This window comes from Stenella coeruleoalba (assembly GCF_951394435.1).
Source record: "Stenella coeruleoalba genome assembly, chromosome: 20".
Taxonomy (NCBI): domain Eukaryota; kingdom Metazoa; phylum Chordata; class Mammalia; order Artiodactyla; family Delphinidae; genus Stenella; species Stenella coeruleoalba.
In genome coordinates, this window is record NC_137166.1 from 46,557,366 (window position 1) to 46,577,359 (window position 19,994).

The following is a 19,994-nucleotide window of genomic DNA, read 5'->3' on the forward strand; positions in this document are numbered from 1 at the left end:
CAGCTTCACCTTCTGTGGCGTATGAGTGAGCTCATGCCCTGACAGCAGGGAAAGGGTTACTGTGCTCAACGATCCTGTATTCTGCCTTCAACTAGGCCTCCAAGAGGCACAGCCAGGGGAGGAACTATGTTCTGAGCAACCAGAGCTGTTTCACATCCTCCTCCTCGCATGTTACAGTCAAATGGGTCAACCTACACACACATCCACATCCACACACATGAGGTTTGCTGGCTGGGAGTTGGCAGTGGGAGCCAACCCCCAAAACAGGCTGGACAAGCGATCTGCCAACAAACAAGTAGTTCTCAAACTGCGTTCTAAGGAGCCCTACAGAGAGTTCCTAGGAGAACCCCTAGGTGACCCCCTGCTCACAACAACTCTACTGCTCCCTGTCTTCCACGCTGAAGAACCTGGTAAGACTTCGTCTGAACAAGTGCTTTGGCTCAGTAGGACTCCTGGCCAGCAAGTGAGCTAGAGAAACAACCTGTAAGCCATCTTCAACCTGGTCCATTCAACTGATGGCTGCTGGCCTTGATGGAGACTGTAGCCAAAGAGGTGTCTCGTCTGCTCAGCCTAAGTTGATAGGCAGCACAATAATAATACATCTGCTCCTAGGAGTACCTCTCAAAACATAAAAAAATAACGTTCCCATTCCGACCAGCCGGACAAAGTGCCTCTAACCCATAAAGACAGCAGCCATGCTCTCCTGGGGCCATCTTATAACCTGGTATCATCAATCGGCCGAAGGCACCATCTACGAAGAAGCTGCCACCCCTGGTGTCTTGGTTCAGGCTGCCCGGAGAGCCCACAACACCGTGCCCCAGCCATCTGGCCAACACCAAGTTTGTTCTTCACAGTGGCAGGGGTCAGGCTCTTCCCCTGAGCTCTGTCCTAGGGGGCCGGCCTGGAGGCCCCACAGGCAGGCGAGGCCCTGCCTGGGACAAGAGTGCTACTCACAGTGAGGAACGGGTGCCTGGTGTTCTGGAGGACCCGGCTCTCGGTGACCGTGTGGGCGACTTCATCCTGCAGACAGAGGCTGGGTGAGGGGCTGGAGGGTCCCACCACGTCAGCCACACACACCGCCCCCCGCCCAACTTGAGAGATGGGAGAGCAACATCTCAGTGATATCCAGTTCCATTCCTAGTCAATACACAGACAGAATGGCAGGAGCAGAATGCTACCATTCACGAGCCCTGATGAAATACCACACCCAGGCAAGCACACTCCGTGGCTCGCTCTCAAAACCATAAGGTGAGAAGCTGATGGTGACTTCACAAGGGAGGATCAGGCTGTCACCACCTGAACCCACGGGCCAATTCTGACATCCTTGTGGGGGGCGGGGGGGCCGAGCAGACATTTTGAGACCCCTAAGGTGATGCCACAGGCCACGGGAATCACCACCTATAAATGTTCTTGAAGGACCTGGATCTAATCAGGATGCTAGGCTGTGAGCAGTGGTTCTCCACGTGTGGTCCCCACACTGGCAGCATCAGCGCCGCCTGGGAACTTGGAAAAATGCAAATTATTGGGCCCCCTCCTCGGACCCATGAATCAGAAACTCAGGGGGGGCTTCCCTGGTGGCGCAGTGGTTGAGGGTCCGCCTGCCGATGCAGGGGACGTGGGTTCGTGCCCCGGTCTGGGAAGATCCCATATGCTGTGGAGCGGCTGGGCCTGTGGGGCATGGCCTCTGGGCCTGCGCGTCCACAGCGATGAGAGGCCCGCGTACCGCAAAAAAAAAAAACCCCAAAAAAACAAAAAAACAAAAAAAAGAAACTCAGGGGGCAGGCCCAGCACAGCGTCACAGGCCCTCCCCTCCCAGGACTCTAACATGGGCTTGAGTTTGGTATCTGAGTGCATGGCAGTAGCCCAGAGAGCTGCAGTGCCCAGACACGGGCTCTCCAAGGGGCAAGTCTGTCTCCAGGGGATAATGTAATAACATCGGTAGTAATGTCCAAGAACATTTTTGACTATCACAGCTCGGGGGTGGAGGGGTGCCCTGGTAGAGGCCAGGGGTGCTGCTACATGTCCCACAGTGCACAAGACTGCCCCACAGCAGAGAATGGTCTGGTCCAAATGTCAGTGCTGAAACCCTGCCGTGGACCGATGACACCAGGGATTGTTAATTCTGTTGGATATGATCACAGTACTGTGATTATAGTCTTTAAAATCATCATCTGTCAAAAAGACACATCTAAGTAGGTATGGCTGAAGATCTGTGACATCTAGGACGTGCCTTAGAGTACTCCAGAACAACAGACGAGCAGGGCAGAGGTAATGAAACAAGACTGGCCAAACGTTAGTTAATGTTGACGCTGATGACTGCTAAATGGGAGTCCATTATATTTATTTTTCTTTAAAAAATTTTATGCACATTAGGAATTTCCTATTTTAAAAACTTTAAATAAGGAAAAAAAGGAATAGAACTCCATTCCTGGCCCAGCCTCCTCCGGAGACACCCTGAGCCAGGCCCCACCCTTGTGGCCTCCCCACAGGCCCTCTGCCGCCACAGGGGCTTCCTTCAGGCCTGACAGCACCTGCTGGGTGAGGCCCCAGTCACACTCCCCCCACCTTCCTTCCTGGTGCCCAGAGGGTGGGGAACTCAGCAGGCAGGGCCCCACTCTCTGGGCCTCAGGCTCCCCTTCTCTGGGGACTCACGGGTTGGGGGACACAGCAGCAGACCCGGGAAGCGGCCCACCCAGTGCGTGCTCCTGACCTCCGTCAGGCTCCGAACTGTGTCCCCCACAGCGGCCAGCCCGCAGCAGCCCTGGGAGGGCCCACCTTAGCGATGATAACCTCCTTCCGCAAGATCTTCATGGCGTAGTAGCGGCCACTGGCCTTCTCCCGCACCAGGATGACTTTGCCAAAGGTGCCCTTGCCCAGGAGCTTGAGATAGTCGAAGTCATTCATGGTCTGCCCGGGATGGGGAGAGAGTCGGACAGTCAGTGTTTGGCACGTGGCCCATGGGAAGAAATTTTAACAAAGAAAAGAGAAAAATCAAAGGACACTGTTGCCAAAATGCTCAGGCAGGAGCAGGAAGGGAGGCTCCGGGCAGCAACTGTTTGTTCTGAAGTGGCCTTCAGACCAAGGCTCTCCCACCATTCGGCTCTCGCGGGAAGGGGCCCTGGGAGGCTGAGCCTAGGGTTCTGACGTGGGGGTAGACGGGTCTTCACAACGCCCCGGGATAAGGCTGCCCCTCACCCTGTGGGCCCAGAGCAGCACCGGGGCATCTACAACCTGAAATCACCCAGTCTACAGGGCAGTCATGAAGTGTCCTGGCTGGGCCCGTGCCCTCGGTATGGAAATCAAGGGCGGCAGGGCCAGGGTTGAGAGGGAGAGGGGTGCTCACAGACTGGCAGGCCCCAACCGCTGGCCACCGGCCTTCCCAGCACTTACCACCTTGGCCCGCGCCTTGCTAACTGCCACTTCCATCTCCTCGGCTGCAGAAGAGTCGCTGGGGGAGCCACACTTGTAGTCCATGGGATCCTCACCTGGGCCCCGCTGCTTGAGGCTGTTGGCAACCATTTGGATGGCCTGCATCCACTCCTCCCTGTGTGGGGACACATCCAGGGAGCTAAGAGTCCTGGGGCGCCTGTGCCTCGGGGCAGGAAAGGCCGAGCCCCATATGCCCCACGATGGACGAGCAAATGGCCAAACACCTTCGGGCATTTTGTTGAGATGTGTCTGACCTAGTGGAGCTGGAGGGACCAGACTGAAATTTGACAGACCCTCTGGCTGTGGTGGGTGGGAGAGGGCAATAGCAGGATAAGGACAGAGACCATCTGTGTCCCAGAAGGGGCCTGACCTGAGGGCCACTTGAAGTCAGGCAGCAATTACATGACTAGAGGGGAGATTGCCTTTCTTCACAGCCCCCTAAAAATAAGCCGCCACCCTGAACCCTGAATGAGAGACAGTGCTCTTCTGAGCCCCTCAGAACGAATGACAAGCTCACGTGTGCAAGTGACCAGTGTTCTGCAAAAGAGAATCAAGAGCAGAAGGAGGCATTCATTAGCCAAAAAAGCTGCAGATCTTACAAAGCAAGAGGTGACCGACATGACTCCTTGGAGGTGCCTGTCTGCTGGGAGGACAGGTCAGGGACCATCCTGGTGGGGCAGGGACCGGGGAGAGAAGGTGGTGGACACGGAAGCAGGTCCCAGCAGAAGGCAGACGGGTTTAAGAACAATACACTAGTTCCGTCGCTCATGATTTAGAACTTGCTGGGAAAGAATTTTCTTTTGACACTTGCAAAAGTTCTTTCTGTAGAGAGGGAAAACGCATCTAGGAGCAAAAAGACCACACACCAAAAAGAAAAAAATACGAAGCTGAACGATACTAAACTGTCCACACCTCCCCATCATCTGGGACCCACCACACAATTAGGTGGCTGAGCCCAATACTTGTTGAACCCCCCCATGGATTTTGCTGAGGTCTATAAAAGCCACGGGATCAGTTCTGGCTGAGCTCCGTGCCTCGCTGAGCAAAGCAGCCGCCCAGCCGACGGGTCCCAGCTCACGCCCAGAAGCTCTGCCTGTCCAAGTGGCCTCCCTCACATGAGATCACGCTTCCTAAGACAGATGCGTGTGTACCATGAGCACCAGTATCAGGTGCTGGCCCACCAGCCCTCCCCAGGCCTGAGCAGAGCCTGAGGGCCCCGTAAGCCACATGTGTCCACACCCCCGCACGAGGCCACGGATTTGGTCTGTTCATACATGGTGGGAGCCAGCACCCCGGCGGGTACTCGGTAAGCATCTGGGGAGTGACTGGCAACCCAAACCCCCAGTGGCCCCAAGCCCAGCGCACACCCAGGCGGAGCAGCGCGAGCCTCTTCCCTCCTTGACCCACTGCCTCAGGTTGGCGTTTCTCAACGCGTTTTACCCATGCCCTCTTTGGAACAAATAACAGTACAAATCCCTATCCCTACGTTAATATTCCTGTTTTTCAAAAAAATAGGGGTAGGGGGAGCATATTCCGTGATAGGCTTTATCCGATCATAACTGTCCTCTTAGAAATTTTAAAATGTTGACTTTGGGTATATGACTGTGGACTGAAAAAAAAAAAAAAATCACCGATCTCCTAAGACGTGCTGAATATACTAAAAAGAAAAAAATACGTATATACCTCACATATACAGATCTCGAGGGACTGTCACATAAAAAAAGCAACTTGCAGACCAAGATATGTGCTATCATCTTGTTTGTAAGGGAGAACGCAGTCCATCAACAGGAGCCTGAATGAACGAGAGATTGGAGCTTCCACACCACAGGAGGGAGCACGGGAGGCAGCTCTGTGGGGCCTCTCTGGGCAGCAGAGCTGGTGCTCAGAGCTGGGGCTCAAACAGCAACTCTGCCACCTGGGCAAGCCCAGGGCTCCCAGCTCGCCCCCTCCTTGGTACACTGGGGGCACTGAGACGCTAGTGAGCTGCTGTGTGCAAAGCCTGCACCCAGAGAAAGTGCTTGACTCAAGGACGGGGCTAAAGACACTGGTGAGACCTGGACCCAGCCCATCTGGAGCCAGAACCCACGGAGATGCAGGAGGCTGGTCGGGGGTAACTCTCCCGCTGCCCGACAAGCCCCCGATCCTGTTCCAACTGGACCGAGGTGGCAAGGTTGCAGCACTCAGAATTGCAGAGAGAAAGCACGGGCCTCCGTCCAGGATACTCCCCAAGGGTTTGCAACATGGTGTCTGGGGCAGAGGGGAGCTCCTCCCCAGGGCCGGGGCTGACGTGCCTTCCAACCCTCAGAGGAGAGCCCCCAGGGGAAAGAGCCTCCTGCCCCCAGGGACACGCAGAGAAAAATAACGCACACCACCGCATTCCGTGCTCCTCAAGAGGGCTGGAGGGGGAGGGGCCGTGCTTCTGATGAGAAAACTGAGGCGCGTGGAGATGGAGTCACCTGCGGAGGTCACGCTGCCCGCCCTGATGAGCGGCAGCTTCCTCCCAGACCAGGCCCACCAGGCCCCGGAGGAGCAAGCAGGGCAAACTCGCGGGAAGGCTCAGGGAATAAGGGCCACTGTGCCGAGGAGCCCAGAAGCGGGAGAAGGAAAAGCCGCCTGTCGGGAGTCCTGCCCCTTCCCGGAGGCAACACCGGGCAGGCCACTTGACCTTCCGGGGCCTCAGTGGGCTGACACGTGGAGCGGGGACCAGAGGGTCGTGGGAGGGCGCACACGATACAAAGCGCTCAGGACAGTGCCAGGCACAGAGAATTCACCCAGCCAGCCTGCAAATCCCTCCCGAGTGTCTTCTACGTGCCAGGCCTTGTTCTGGGTGCTGAGGGTGCAGCAGGGAACAAGCCCCACTGGAGCTCCAGGCCTAAGGGAGAAGACAAGTATGTCATGGCTCAAAGGCAGGGGCTGGAGAGGAAGCCCCTTCTCAGAGGGTGGTCAGGGAAGGCCGCTCTGAGGAGGTGGCACGTAAGCCGGGATCTGGAAGACACCCCTGGAACGTGGGACATCCCCAGTGCCAAGACCAGGGACTTAGCTGTGAAATAAATGAAACGGAGGGAAGGAGGTAGGCCTTCGAAGTGCCAAGAGGGAAAAGAATACAGGCAGAGTGACCAGCGTGGCCAAGGGCCCGAGGAGGGAGCCTGGGGTGTCTGTGGAAGGCACAGCAGGTGCCAGCATGTGTGGAGCCAACAGAGAGAGAGGAATGGAAGGGATGAGGGTAGGAGGGAGGGCAGGCCACACCCGCCTCCACCAGCCACTGTGGGAGGGATTTATGTCTTGATCCTTAACATCACAGGAAGTCCTGGAAGGGTTTATCAGGGGGGTGACAGGATCTCATTTCGGCTTTAAGTAGGCAGCTGCCGTGTGGGGTACGGACTGGGAGTCGAGACAGGAAGCGAGAGGGGCTATGGTAGTACCGAGGCAAAAGGAGCCAGTGGCACAGGAGACAGAGGAGAAAAAAGGCGCCAACAAGTGCGATTACATGGGGCGCCCAGGCCAGGCGCGTCCACATCCATGTCCTCCTCGTCCCTCACGACAGCCAGGGAACTGAGCCCCACTGCGAAAGTGGCACGGTGGCTGGTCTGACTCCAGACCCTGGGCCCCAGCCCTGGGCTACCCTGCTGAGCGGAACAAACTGCACCCTGGAGGGAAGCTCGGTGAACTGGAGGTGGCCGAGCTGTCCTTAGTGCACAGGCCTGTCCTCGTCACAGCCTCAGAAATAACAGCTGACTGCTGGTCTAATGGCAGATGGGGACCTCTCTCCCTAACAAGGGCCCTCCTCTGAACCAGAGGGGTGTTCACAGCTGGAGGGCATCTGGGGTCTCCCTCTGTTCAGACACTCTCAGATGGGCTGACTTGGCTGACCCAGGTCCAGCCCTGCCTGGTAGGGAAAACCCAGGCCCTTCAAATCTTCTTTCTTTTACTCTGTAACTCTCTGTGCCTCAGCTTCACCATCACTATGCCTCTTTAGCAGGTGAGGAACTCCCTCCCAGAAATGTTGTGAGGATAAATGAGTTAATACATGTAAAGACCTTAGAGTAAGGTCTGGCTCAACAGAGCATTCGTCCTAATTATTCTTTCATTCATTCAACAAACATTTACTGAACACCTAGTTATATTCCCGGCACAAATAAATAAATAGGAAATGTCAGGAATTCCCTGGTGGTCCAGTGGTTAGGACTCTGCGCTTCTACTGCAGGCCCCTGCAGGGCACGGGCTCGATCCCTGGTTGGGGAACTAGGATCCCGCAAGCTGTACTGCATGGCCGAAAAAACAAGAAGAAAAAAAGAAAATGTCACACCAGGTAGGGTAGGTGCTATGAAGAAAAATAAAGCAGGGTAAAGGTAACAGTCATGGAAGGCAGAGCAGGACACTCTGAGAAGGTGGCATTTGAGCAGAGACCTCACAAAGTTAGAAAGAGAACTGTAATGATATCTGGGGAAAGAGGATTCTAAGCAAAGGAGACAGCAAGTGCGAAGGTCCTGAGGTAGGAAGTGTGCTTGGCATGTTTAAGCAACACCATGGAGACCAGGGTGGCTGAAGTTGAGGGAATTGGTGGTAGGAAATGATTCTGGAGAGGAGTCCAGATCACGTAGGACTTTGTAGAGTAGAGCATCAACTTTGGAGTTTACTCCAAGTGGAACTAAAAGCCACTAAGAGTCCTAAACAGAGAAATTACAATGTAAGATTTACATTAAAAAGATCACACTAATGTGATGCACTATTAAGCGTACCTGCCAAGACCAAGGGTCTGCAAACTCCTCCTGGAAAGGGCCAAATAATAAATATTTTAGGCCTTGCAGATCACACAGTCCCTGTCACAGCTTGGTCACTACTCAATTCTGCCACAGGACAGCAAAAGCAGTCATAGATAATTGGTAAATAAACGGGTGTGTTATGTTCCAATAAAACTTTATTTATAAAAATAGGAGGCTAGGGACTTCCCTGGTGGCACAGTGGTTAAGAATCTGCCTGCCAATGCAGGGGACATGGGTTCGAGCCCTGGTCCGGGAAGATCCCACATGCCGTGGAGCAACTAAGGCCGTGTGCCACAACTACTGAGCCTGCGCTCTAAAGCCTGCAAGCCACAACTCCTGAGCCCACGTGCCACAACTACTGAAGCCCGTGCGCCTAGAGCCCATGCTCCACAACAAGAGAAGCCACAGCAATGAGAAGCCAGCACACCGCAACGAAGAGTAGCCCCCACTCACCACAAGTGGAGGAAGCCCGCGCGCAGCAACAAAGACCCAATGCAGCCAAAAATAAATTAATTAATTTAAAAAAAAAAAAAAAAAAGGAGGCCAGGCAATAGTTTGCCAACCTTGCTTCAGACCTTATTTCTGGTTTACAGGAAATACAGGCACGGAGGAACAAAGAAAACAGTGCCAAAAAGCAAAAATAAGACACATCCAGAGTATGCGACATCCTACAAGACAACTAGTCTGGCTTGTCAAAAAAAAAAATTAATGTCATGGTCGGGGAAGAAAGACAAAGGCTGAACTAGATTAAAATAGGCCAGAGACAACATGTACCTTGGTTTTTCAAATCTTGGTCTGAAAAACAACATTTTGAGGACAACTGGGGAAATTCAACTACGGCACAGATCTAGAGAGGATGTTAGTAAATACATATTATCAATGATCATCTCAGGCATGATAAGGGCACCAGGATTCTGTAGAAGAAAGTCCTTATTCTTAGGAGATGCCTGCTGATGTATTAAGGAGAAACGTGTCACAAAGTACGAACAGAAGTTCAAGATACAGCATAAAACACAGCCAGGGGGGCTTCCTAGGTGGCGCAGTGGTTGAGAGTCCACCTGCCGATGCAGGGGACACGGGTTCGTGCCCCGGTCCGGGAGGATCCCACATGCCGCAGAGCGGCTGGGCCCATGAGCCATGGCCGCTGAGCCTGCGAGTCCGGAGCCTGTGCTCCGCAACGGGAGAGGCCACAACAGTGAGAGGCCCGCGTACCGCAAAAAAAAAAAAGCAACACAGCCAGATGAGGCAAACATGGCAGACGCTGAATTGCTGAACCTAGGTGCAGGGTATCTAGCTGCTCATTTACGATACTGTTCTTTCAACTGTTCTGTCCACCTGAAACAACAAGTTGGGGCAGGGAGTAGGGGAATCGCTCTAGGTGCCCTGGGGAGAGCCGACTGGGGGAGGAAGTGAGCAGGCCGCTGCAGCATCCAGGCAGCCACCGGTCACCAGCGTGGCCCCTGTCGGTCCTCACCCCGCCCCCACCCCTCCCCAGGCTCAGGCCTGCGCAGGGCAGTGAGGACAGCCACGAGCAGAGCAGCCTCCCTCTTCTGGGTTTCTGGCTCATACCTTCCCTGGGGTTAAGGTCAGCAATCTGGGGTTTGGTCTCAGAGCAATCCTATCAGATTTTTTTCTAGTGGCAGTGGCAGGTACGAAGAGAAGGAGGAAGCTGGGGGCTCTCTAGCCCGCACAGTCTTAGTAAAGGGATTCTTCCCCACGCCAAAGAGCATGGTATCTTCCTATAATGGAAACTACAGCAGGTCTCTCGCCTACTAAAGCGTTTTGCCAGCTCCCCACTGCTCCTTCTCCAGGCTTGCGAAGTGTGTGCCAGGTACTGCTGAGTCAAGGGCTTCCTGTTTATCATCCCCCTGAATCTTTTAGCAACCCTGTGACAAACCCCAATCGATTCACTGCTTGCCAAGCCCTGTGGGGACCTCCATCTGGAGTCCAGGCGCCAGCTGAGCTTGCCAGCTTCAAGGCCTCCACTTCCCCTCTTCCAAGACCCCTGGCCCTTGATTCTTTAGTGATGCTTAACCCTCTTGTCCCTGGAATGACAAGCTGCCTCGCCTCCAGGCCTTTTCACATGCTGGTCCCTTTTCCTGAAGCCACCTTCTTCTTCCTATCTCCATGGCCAACTCCTACCCATTCCTCAAAACTCAGCCCAACACCTAGACCCTATGCACCTACCGGTCTCAATTTGCTTTTACTGGCAGTCCATGTTTCTGTGCCCAGCTTTCATCTGAGTAACACCTCAGCGGGCCTGTGATGGTCACCCTGTTCCCCATGGTGGGGCAGGTATATTTTTAATCTTGGGAAGCTTTGCAATGACAATTAGAGTATAGATTACAGTAATATGTCTTATGATAGTGTTTTGTGTATGCTCTAGAAATGCACTGTCCACTAGCCATATGGGGCTATTTAAAAATTTAAGATAATTAAATAAAATACAAAATTCCATTTTCAGTCTCATTAGCCACATTTCACATTTCAAATGCTCAACAGGCACATGTGAGTCGTGGCTACCCTCTTGGACGCCACAGCTGTTGAACATTTTTATCATGGCAGAGACTCCTCTTGGACGGCACTGTTTTAGGTTTCTCCAGAGGATCAGCTGAATCCTCACCCCACAGACAAGCTAAAGGAATATTTCTCAAAGCGAAGCCAAAGGGACAAAGTGAGGGAAAAATATTTGCCACTCATTACAAAGATCTAAGCTCTCTTATAAAGAGCTTTCAGAAATGAATAAGCAAAAGACCAAGTACCCAAAAGAAAAACAAAGGATATGAACAGACAGTTCAGAAAGGGAAACTCACATGGCCCCTGAACACGAAAGGACACTCAAACTCACCAAACGTTTGGTAAAAATCCAAGCGTTTGAAAACACAAGGCCGTGAGGACACTCTTAGACACGGCCTAAAAGAAGCATTTCTCAAAATTACAAATGCATATTCCCCTGTGACCCAGCAATCCCACATCTAAGAATTCATCTTATAGATTTAACTGTAAGTATGTCGAACAAGATAAGCACAAGGTACTGCTTATCTAATTATTGCTTATCTAATTATAATTATCTCATTATTCTAATGAGCCCAAAAGGCTGAAGCAACCCCAGTCACCATGAATAAAGAACTGCTAAACAAACTCGGGGACACAGACGTGCAGCTGTTAAAAAAAAAATGCAGCAGCAGCAACTCTATATATACTGAAGTAGAGAGAGTCCCCAACATACATTAAATAAAAAGCAAGTTCAGAACAGTTTGGGTACAATGCCACCTTTTGTGTAAAAAGAAAAAACAAGGGGAGCAGGGCACTGGAGTCCTATCTGAGTGAGCTTGTCTGCGTTCACGGTGAGGAAGCTCTTGCAGGATACGTAAGAACAGCGGTTAACTTGCGGGTCAGGGATGGTGGGGTGTTACGGGGCTGCAGTGAGAGCGAAGCTTTCACTAGACACCTCCTTCTGCTGTTTGATTTCTCAACTAGGTGAATCTGTATCTCTTCTGATTATTAAATTGATCTTTTAAAGAACTGAGTTTCTAGACCACCTGCCTCGAAATTAATGGAGATGCTCATTAAAAATGCAGCTCCCTGACCCTCTGCAGATCTCTAGACAATCAGAGGCCCCGAAGTGGCCCAGAGCGCCTCACTGTTAACAAGCGCCCCCGCGATTCCAATGCAGCCCCCAGTCTGAGGACGCGGGGCGGTGTGGACGGGAGTCTGTGGGCTGAGAAGCCCTGCACGTCCTAGCTGGCAAAAGGGCTGAGATGGGAAACTCCTAAGGAGGGGCTCAGGGCAATCTATCCATCTGCACCCCTTCTCCTCACACAGAGCCCAGCCGCTCTCAAAGGGCTGCCACACAGAGGCCCAGACTTGCCTCTCATCCGGAGAGTCTACGTGGAAGGTCCTCTCGATGACTGTGGTCCACTGCAGGCAGCGTATGACGAAGGTGTTGGGCCGCGGTCTCTCGGTCTTCATCAGCTGGCATTCTGCAGAAGAGGGACGTGAGCAGGGAGGGTAAAGGGACAGCCCTGCCAGTCTGCACTCCACATTCCCCAAGCCACCTCCTGTGTGCCAGCCCCATGACACTTCAGTGACCGAGACAGCCCTGGCCTTGCCCCGCAGGGCTCAAGGTCCAGTGTGCGTATGTGGAAGGGAGACAGCCCTTCCAGTGATGGCTCAGTGGTCAGGGCTGTGACCAGGGTGGGGAGCCTAAGAGGCAGCCAACCCAGCCCAGGGGCTCAGGAGGCTTTCCCTGAGGAAGGGGCATCTCTGCATCGAGCTCTGAAGGCAGAAGGGTGCGTCGTATACAGAAGCCTAGAGGTGAGAGAGGGCCCAGCTTACTTAGGGAAGAGCAAATTCCGTGTGAGGCGGGGAGAAGTGAGAGACAGGCTGGAGAGGTGGGCAGAGGCCAGCCTGCGGGGCTCGGGGGCATGGCGAGGAATCTGGGCTTTGTCTTGAGGGCAGCAGGCAGCCGTGGAAGGCTTTAAATAGGGAAGGGACATGAACAGGTTTAGACGGATCCCTCTGGCTGCCGTGCAGAGGGCGAGAGAGAATGGAGGCCGGGAGCCCAGGAGGCTGGGGCTACACCGGAGTGCGGCAGGGGAGGGGAGGGAAAGACAGGTAGATGGGCCACAGAGGAGGTACAGAGAGGCATCTGGGATGACACCCTGGCCTCCGGCCTGAGGATGAGGGGGCAACAGGGCCCTCCCAGAGAAGGAGATGGGGAGCAGAAGGTTGGGGAGGGAGAGGAGACCCAAAGGCCAGTTTGGGACACGTTGGGTATCCCACGGTGGGCATCCCAGGGAGAAACATGCAGGTAGCTCCTTGGCGCAGGTGGGGAGAGTTCAGGAGGGAAGCCAGGGCTGGGGACAGCCACATGGGGGTCACGAGCACACAGGAAAGCCACCAGGACAAGGCTTTAAGCAGGACAGAGAGGGGCGTGGGGGCTGGATTGCAGAGCGACCAGGTGGGGTGGCCTCGAGAGGCGAGGCTGGGGAAGAGGCTAGAGCAGGGAGCTGGTGGGGAGGGGACAGTGGTCTGGGCTACGAGGTGGCGGAGGAGGTGAGTATCTTTGAAATGTTCTGAGGAGGTGGGACAAGGATGTGGTGACCAATCAGGTCAGCGGGGAAGGAAGGTGGCAGCGGGCTGGGGGCAGGTTCTGAGAGGCCCAGGCAAGGCCTTTGCACCGGCCAAGCTTTCCCTGGTCAGTGTCTGGCAGGAAGGCACCACTTCGGGTACCACAGAGGGGACAGAAGGCCGGAAAATGCCCCAGCTTCTCTCTGCTTCCCGCTCTCCACTGCTGACCAATACACCCCCCAGGCCCAGTAACACAGCGGTGGAGCAGGGAAAGGGTGCGAAATAGATCTGAGGGCAAAGAGGCCCCAGACAGGCCCACAGCCCAAGAATGATCAAGCCCCACGTGTCCCCAACACCTGCCAGCCGTTCTCTGAGCCCCTGAGACGCACCTGCAACAGAGAAGTTGTTTAAGGGGGGCAGGGTCTGGTCGGGGGCCTCGGGCCGCTCCTTATATCCAATGAAGGAGCCGTCGCTCTTCAGCAGGAAGTACCGGGGCCGCCAGGTCTTGATGTATTCACCTGTACGAAGGCAGGGCGGGAGGGAGAGAGGTCAGGGCAGCCAGCCCAGTGTGGCAGTGCCTCACAAGGGGCACCACACTGGGAGGAGGATGGACAAGAGGGTGGGCAGGAGGGTGTTTCTCCTGGAGAAACCCTCGAGGTGGCCCCTGCTAGTGCAGGCTGGGCACTGGGCTGGGCCCAGTGATCCAGAGGTCATGCCTGGCAGGAAGGCGCCTGCTGCAGTGCCTCAGGGCACCAGCTGCCTCAGCGTGTGTCCAGCAGTGAGCCATCCTTGCCAGCGCGTGGCCCAGTCCCAGGGGAGGCCCAGGCTTCCAAACACACATGCCCTGTGGCCCTGTAAGGCCAAATGCCATGGGCGGGTATTCACCAGTACAGCTGTGCAGGTGGATCAAATGTCAAAACACTGTGCCAGGCGGGGTATAACTGTTGCCGTGCCCTCCAAATGCTCCTTGACCCCTTCCATTTTTTCTAACCATGAATATCCAGGCACCCTGTACACACATACACACAGGTGCACACTAGAAGGACCCACTCCTCAGAGGGCTGCTAAGGACTAAAATAAGACGGTGAAACATATATCCACACAAAAAACATAAATGTCCACAGCAACATTATTCATTATAGTAAAGGGTGGAGGGACTTGCCTGGTGGTCCAGTGGTAAAGAATCCACCTTATAATGCAGGGGACGTGGGCTCGATCCCTGGTTGGGGAACTAAGATCCCACATGCCACGGGGCAACTAAGCCCACATGCCACAACTACTGAGCTCGAGCGTCTCAACTAGAGAGCCTGCGTGTCGCAAACTACAGAGCCCACGCGCCCTGGAGCCCATGCACCACAACTAGAGAAGAGAAAACCCGCACGCCACAACTAGAGAGAAGCCCAGCACCGCACGCATCGCAAGAGCCCATGTGCTGCAACAAAAGATCCCACATGCCTCAACGAAAGATCCCACACGCCTCAACGAAGATCCGGTGTGCTGCAGTTGCAGCTAAGACCTGATGCAGCCAAAAATAATAAATTAAATAAATAAATAATAAATCTTAAAAAAAACAGAGTGGAAACTCAAAAGTCCATCAACTAATGAATGGATAAACAAAACATGACATATCCGTATGATGGAATATTAATATTAGTCATAAAAAAAAAAGAAATATTGGGAATTCCCTGGTGGTCCAGTGGTTAGGACTCCATAATTCCAGTGCAGGAGCACGGGTTCGATTCCTGATTGGGGAACTAAGATCCCTCATGTCGTGCAATGCGGCCAAAAGAAAAAAAAAAAAAGGAAATGAAGTATTAATACATGCTACAAGGTTGATGAATCATACCTTATGCTAAGTGAAAGAAGCCTGTCACGAAGGATCACAAATTATATGATTTCATTTACATAAAATGTCCAGAATAGGGAAACTTACAGATATGAAAAGTTGATCAGCGGTTGCCTATGGCTGAGGAGGGGGCGAGTCTGGGGGGAGATTGGAGGGTGATGGCCAAGGGGGAGTCCTTTCCAGGGTAGTGAGAATGTTCTGAAATCGACTGTGGTGATGGACGCACAACTCTAAATACCCTGAAAGCCACTGAACTGTACACTTTACATGGCTGAATTGTATGGTATGTGAATTGTATCTCAAGTTGCTAAAAAAAAAAATGAGATTTCAAATATAAAGCAAACATAAAGCACCCAGCCTAGCTAGGGCCCAGCACACCAATAAATCAATAAATACGCTTTATCATCAGTCCACTGGGCAAGCAAGGAGTGTGCCAGGCCCTTCACTCACATAGCACGTGGAGAGGCAGCATGGCAGGTGCGCTCCAGTAAGTCACCTCACTTCTCTATGTTTTTGTTTCCTCTTATGAGGATATCCATTAATTAATGATGATGATCAGATAGTACTATACAGCGGTACTTTGTGCCTGCCAAGCACTGTCCTAAGTAGCTTATAGGTTTTAACTTGTTAAATTCTTTCAAATGTAGATACTAAATGAGTCCATGTATGTAAGGTTCAGAAACTAGCAAAACCGTAAATTCAACAGCACAATAAAAGGACTATATACCATGACCAAGTGGGTTTTATCCCAGGACTGCCAGGGTGGTTCAAATACATGAAAATCAATCAATGCAGTATATATCATGAAGGGTAAAAAACACAAGGTCATCCAGATTGACACAGAAAAGGCATCTGACAAAATCCAACGCTCTTTCATGATAAAAATACTCAGTAAGCTAGGAAGAGAAGGGAATTTCTTCCACAGGATAAAGGACATCGGTGAAAAACCCACAAGTTAACGACATACTCAATGATGAAAGGATGAAAACTTTCCCCTAAGATCAGGAACAAGACAAAGATGCCCACTTTCACCACTGCTATGAAACACTGTAATGGAAGTTCTAACCAGAGAAAAAGAAAAAGATAAAAAGTATCCAACTTGAAAAGGAATAAGTAAAGGTATCTCATTTGCAGATAACATGATCTTATATACAGAAAATCACAAATAATCCACAAAACAATTACTAGAGCTAACAAATTCAGCCAAAGCAACACACAGAAACAAACTGTTTCTATACACCAGCAATGAATAATCCAAAAAGGAAATTAAGAAAACAATTCCATTTACAACAGCACAAGGAGACAAAGATTTATACACTAAAAACTACAAACACTGCTGAAAGAAATTAAAGACCTAAATAAATTCAAAGATCCTATGTTCATGGATTGGAAGACCTGATATTAAGATTACAATACTATCCAAAGCCATCTACAGATTCAACACATTCCCTGTCAAAATTCCAATAGCCTTTTTTGCTGTTGAGGAAGAGTCAACCCTCAAATTTACATGGAATTCAAATTCATGTGGCAAGGGGTTCCAAACAGCCAAAGCAATGTTGAAAAAGAAGAACAAGTCTTCCCTGGTGGCGCAGTGGTTGGGAGTCCGCCTGCCAATGCGGGGGACGTGGGTTCGTTCCCCAGTCTGGGAGGATCCCGCGTGCCGCGGAGCAGCTGGGCCTGTGAGCCATGGCCACTGAGCCTGTGCATCCGGAGCCTGTGCTCCGCAACGGGAGAGGCCACAACAGTGAGAGGCCTGTGTATCACAAAAAAAAAAAAAAAAAAAAAGAACAAAGTAAAAGGACTCATACTTCCTGATTTCAAAACTTACTACAAAGCTACAATAATCAAATCAGTGTGGTATAAAGATAAACATATAGACCAATGGAGTAGAACTGTGAGTCAAAAAATAAATCTACATACTTATGGGCAACTGATTTTCAACAACAATACCAAGACCATTCCAGGGGGGAAGACCAGTCTCTTCAACAAATGATGCTGGGACAATTGGATACCCATATGCAAAAGAACAGAGTTGGAACCCTATACCATATAAAAAAATTAACTCAAAGTGGATCTACCTAAATATAAGAGCTAAAACTATAAAACTCTTAGAAAACTACACTGGGGTAAATCTTCGTGACACTGGACTTGGCAACAGATTCTTAGATATGACAACAAAGGAAAAAATAGATCAAGTGGACTCACTGAAATAAAAAACTTTTGTGCAAAGGATGCTATCAAGAAAATAAAAAGACAACCAAACAGAATGGGTGAAAATATTTGCAAATCATATACCTGATAAGAATCTAGTATCCAGAATATATAAAGAACTCTTACAACTAAGCAATAAAAACACAGTCTGATTAAAAAATGGGTGAAGGGGGGGGAAGGGTAAGCTGGGATGAAGTGAGAGAGTAGCATTGACATATATACACTACGAAATGTAAAATAGATAGCTAGTAGGAAGCAGCCGCATAGCACAGGGAGATCAGCTCAGTGCTTTGTGTCCACCTAGAGGGGTGGGATAGGGAGGGTGGGAGGGAGACGCAAGAGGGAGGGGATATGGGGATATATGTATACATATAGCTGATTCACTTTGTTTTACAGCAGAAATTAACACAACATTGTAAAATGGTTATACTCCAATAAAGATGTAAAAAAAAAAATTAAAGAGCAAAAAAACTTGATAGACTTGATTGTATAAAACTATGAACTATATGCCAAAAATCAGTATTGACACTTTTGAAGAGTTAAAATCTTAAAATACATACATAACATAATCAATACAACAAGATATGAATAGGCATAAAAATAAAAATAATTTATCCAAATCTTAAAAGAAAAAAAAGGGTGAAGGACTTAAACAGACATCTCACCAAAGATATACAAATGGCCAACAAGCATATAAAAAGATGCTCAACATCATCAGTCATTAGGGAAATGCAAATCAAAACGAGATACCACTTAATACCCACCAGGATGGCTTTTATTTAAAAAAAAACAAAAAAACTAAAAGAAAAAGAACAGGTGTGGGTGAGGATGTGGAGAAACGGAAACCCTGTGCACTGCTGGTGGGAATGTAAAGTGGTGCAACCCTGTGGAAGCCTGGCGCTTCCTCAAAAAGTTAAATACAGAATACACTGTACATTACACATACAGAATGTATGACCCAGGTTTTATACATTTCTTACCCACATTATCTAACTATATATAATAGATTATAAATAATCTAATAGATATATACGTCCCGGCAATTCCACTCCTAGGTGTATACCCCCCCAAAACTGAAAACAAGTACTCAAATCCTTGTATACAAATGTTCATAGCAGCACTATTCACAATAGCCAAAAGGCAGAAATACCTTAGATGTCCATCAACAGACATATGGATAAAGAAAATGTGGTATATTCATACAATGGAATATTGTTTGGCTATAAAAGGGAATGAAGGGGCTTCCCTGGTGGCGCAGTGGTTAAGAATCCGCCTGCCAATGCAGGGGACACGGGTTCGAGCCCTGGTCCAGGAAGATCTCACATGCCATGGAGCAACTAAGCCCATGCGCCACGACTACTGAGCCTGCGCTCTAGAGCCTGCGAGCCACAACTACCGAGACCTCATGCCACAACTGCTGAAGCCCACGCGCCTAGAGCCCGTGCTCCCCAACAAGAGAAGCCACCGCAATGAGAATCCCGCGCACTGCAACAAAGAGTAGCCCCCCGCTCACCGCAACTAGAGAAAGCCCGGGAGCAGGAACAAAGACCCAACACAGCCAAAAATAAATAAATAAATTTAAAAAGAAAAACAAAAAGGAATGAAGTACTGATACGTGCTACAGCATGGATGAACCTCAAAAACATTATGCTGGGGGCTTCCCTGGTGGCACAGTGGTTGAGAATCTGCCTGCCAATGCAGGGGACACAGGTTCGAGCCCTGGTCCAGGAAGATCCCACATGCCACGGAGCAACTAAGCCTGTGCGCCACAACTACTGAGCCTGCGCTCTACAGCCCGTGAGCCACAATTACTGAGCTCGCGTGCCGCAACTACTGAAGCCCGCGCGCCTAGAGCCCGTGCTCCACAACAAGAGAAGCCACCGCAATGAGAAGCCCGCGCACCGCAACGAAGAGTAGCCCCCGCTCGCCACAAATCGAGAAAACCCGTGAGCAGCAGCGAAGACCCAATACGGCCAAAAATTAAAAAATAAATAAATTTATTTTTTAAAAAAAGTTATGCTAAGTGAAAGAAACCAGACTTTTGTGGCCACATATTGTATGATTCATTTATATGAAATGTCCAAAATAAGTAAATCCATAAAAACGGAAAACAAATTGGTGGCTGCCAGGGGCTGGGAGGAGGGGGAATGAGAACTGACTACTTAACAAGTACAGGGCTTTCTTTCAGGCAGATGAAAATGTTTGGGAACTAGACAGAGGTAGTGGTTACACAACACTGTGAATGTACTAAAGGCCACTGAATTGTGCACTTGAAAACAGTTAATTCAGTGTTATGTAAATTTTACCTCAATTTTAGAAAGAAAAACAAAACCAGAAAAATTCATCTACTCTACTGGAGGTTGGGAGAGGCACAGGGGCTTCTGGGGACTGACTGACTCTATTTCCTGCCCTGGACACAGGTTTGGGGGTAAGCTTATAATCCAGGCACTTACCTGTGGTGCTTTATATATCGATAACAAGCTAAGAAAAAAAAGAAACCTCGAAGGAAAAGTATCCTCACAACAATCCCATTTTACAAGTGAGGAAACTGAGGCACAAAGAGGTTTCGTTACCTGCCTGAGGCTCACAGTTGTTGACCGGGAGAGCTGGGATTGGAACCCAGGTTTGCTCTGTCCAGAGTCCACGTTCTTGACCACTACGCTGTCTGCCTC

The 19,994-nt window shown here is 50.7% G+C and overlaps 1 protein-coding gene across 4 annotated transcripts in view; it reads right to left on the reverse strand.

Moving 5' to 3' along the window:
- AKT2 (AKT serine/threonine kinase 2) overlaps positions 1–19,994 on the reverse strand; it is a 47,235-nt gene that overhangs the window by 4,869 nt on the left and 22,372 nt on the right. For all 4 annotated transcript variants that reach the window (XM_079908674.1, XM_079908675.1, XM_079908676.1 and 1 more), the window contains exons 3-7: positions 13,655–13,783; positions 12,064–12,175; positions 3,391–3,544; positions 2,776–2,907; positions 955–1,020 (exon numbers count right to left, since the gene is read on the reverse strand). In XM_079908674.1, the coding sequence (XP_079764800.1) occupies positions 955–1,020; positions 2,776–2,907; positions 3,391–3,544; positions 12,064–12,175; positions 13,655–13,783 (593 nt within the window). The remainder of the gene's footprint in view (positions 1–954; positions 1,021–2,775; positions 2,908–3,390; positions 3,545–12,063; positions 12,176–13,654; positions 13,784–19,994) is intronic.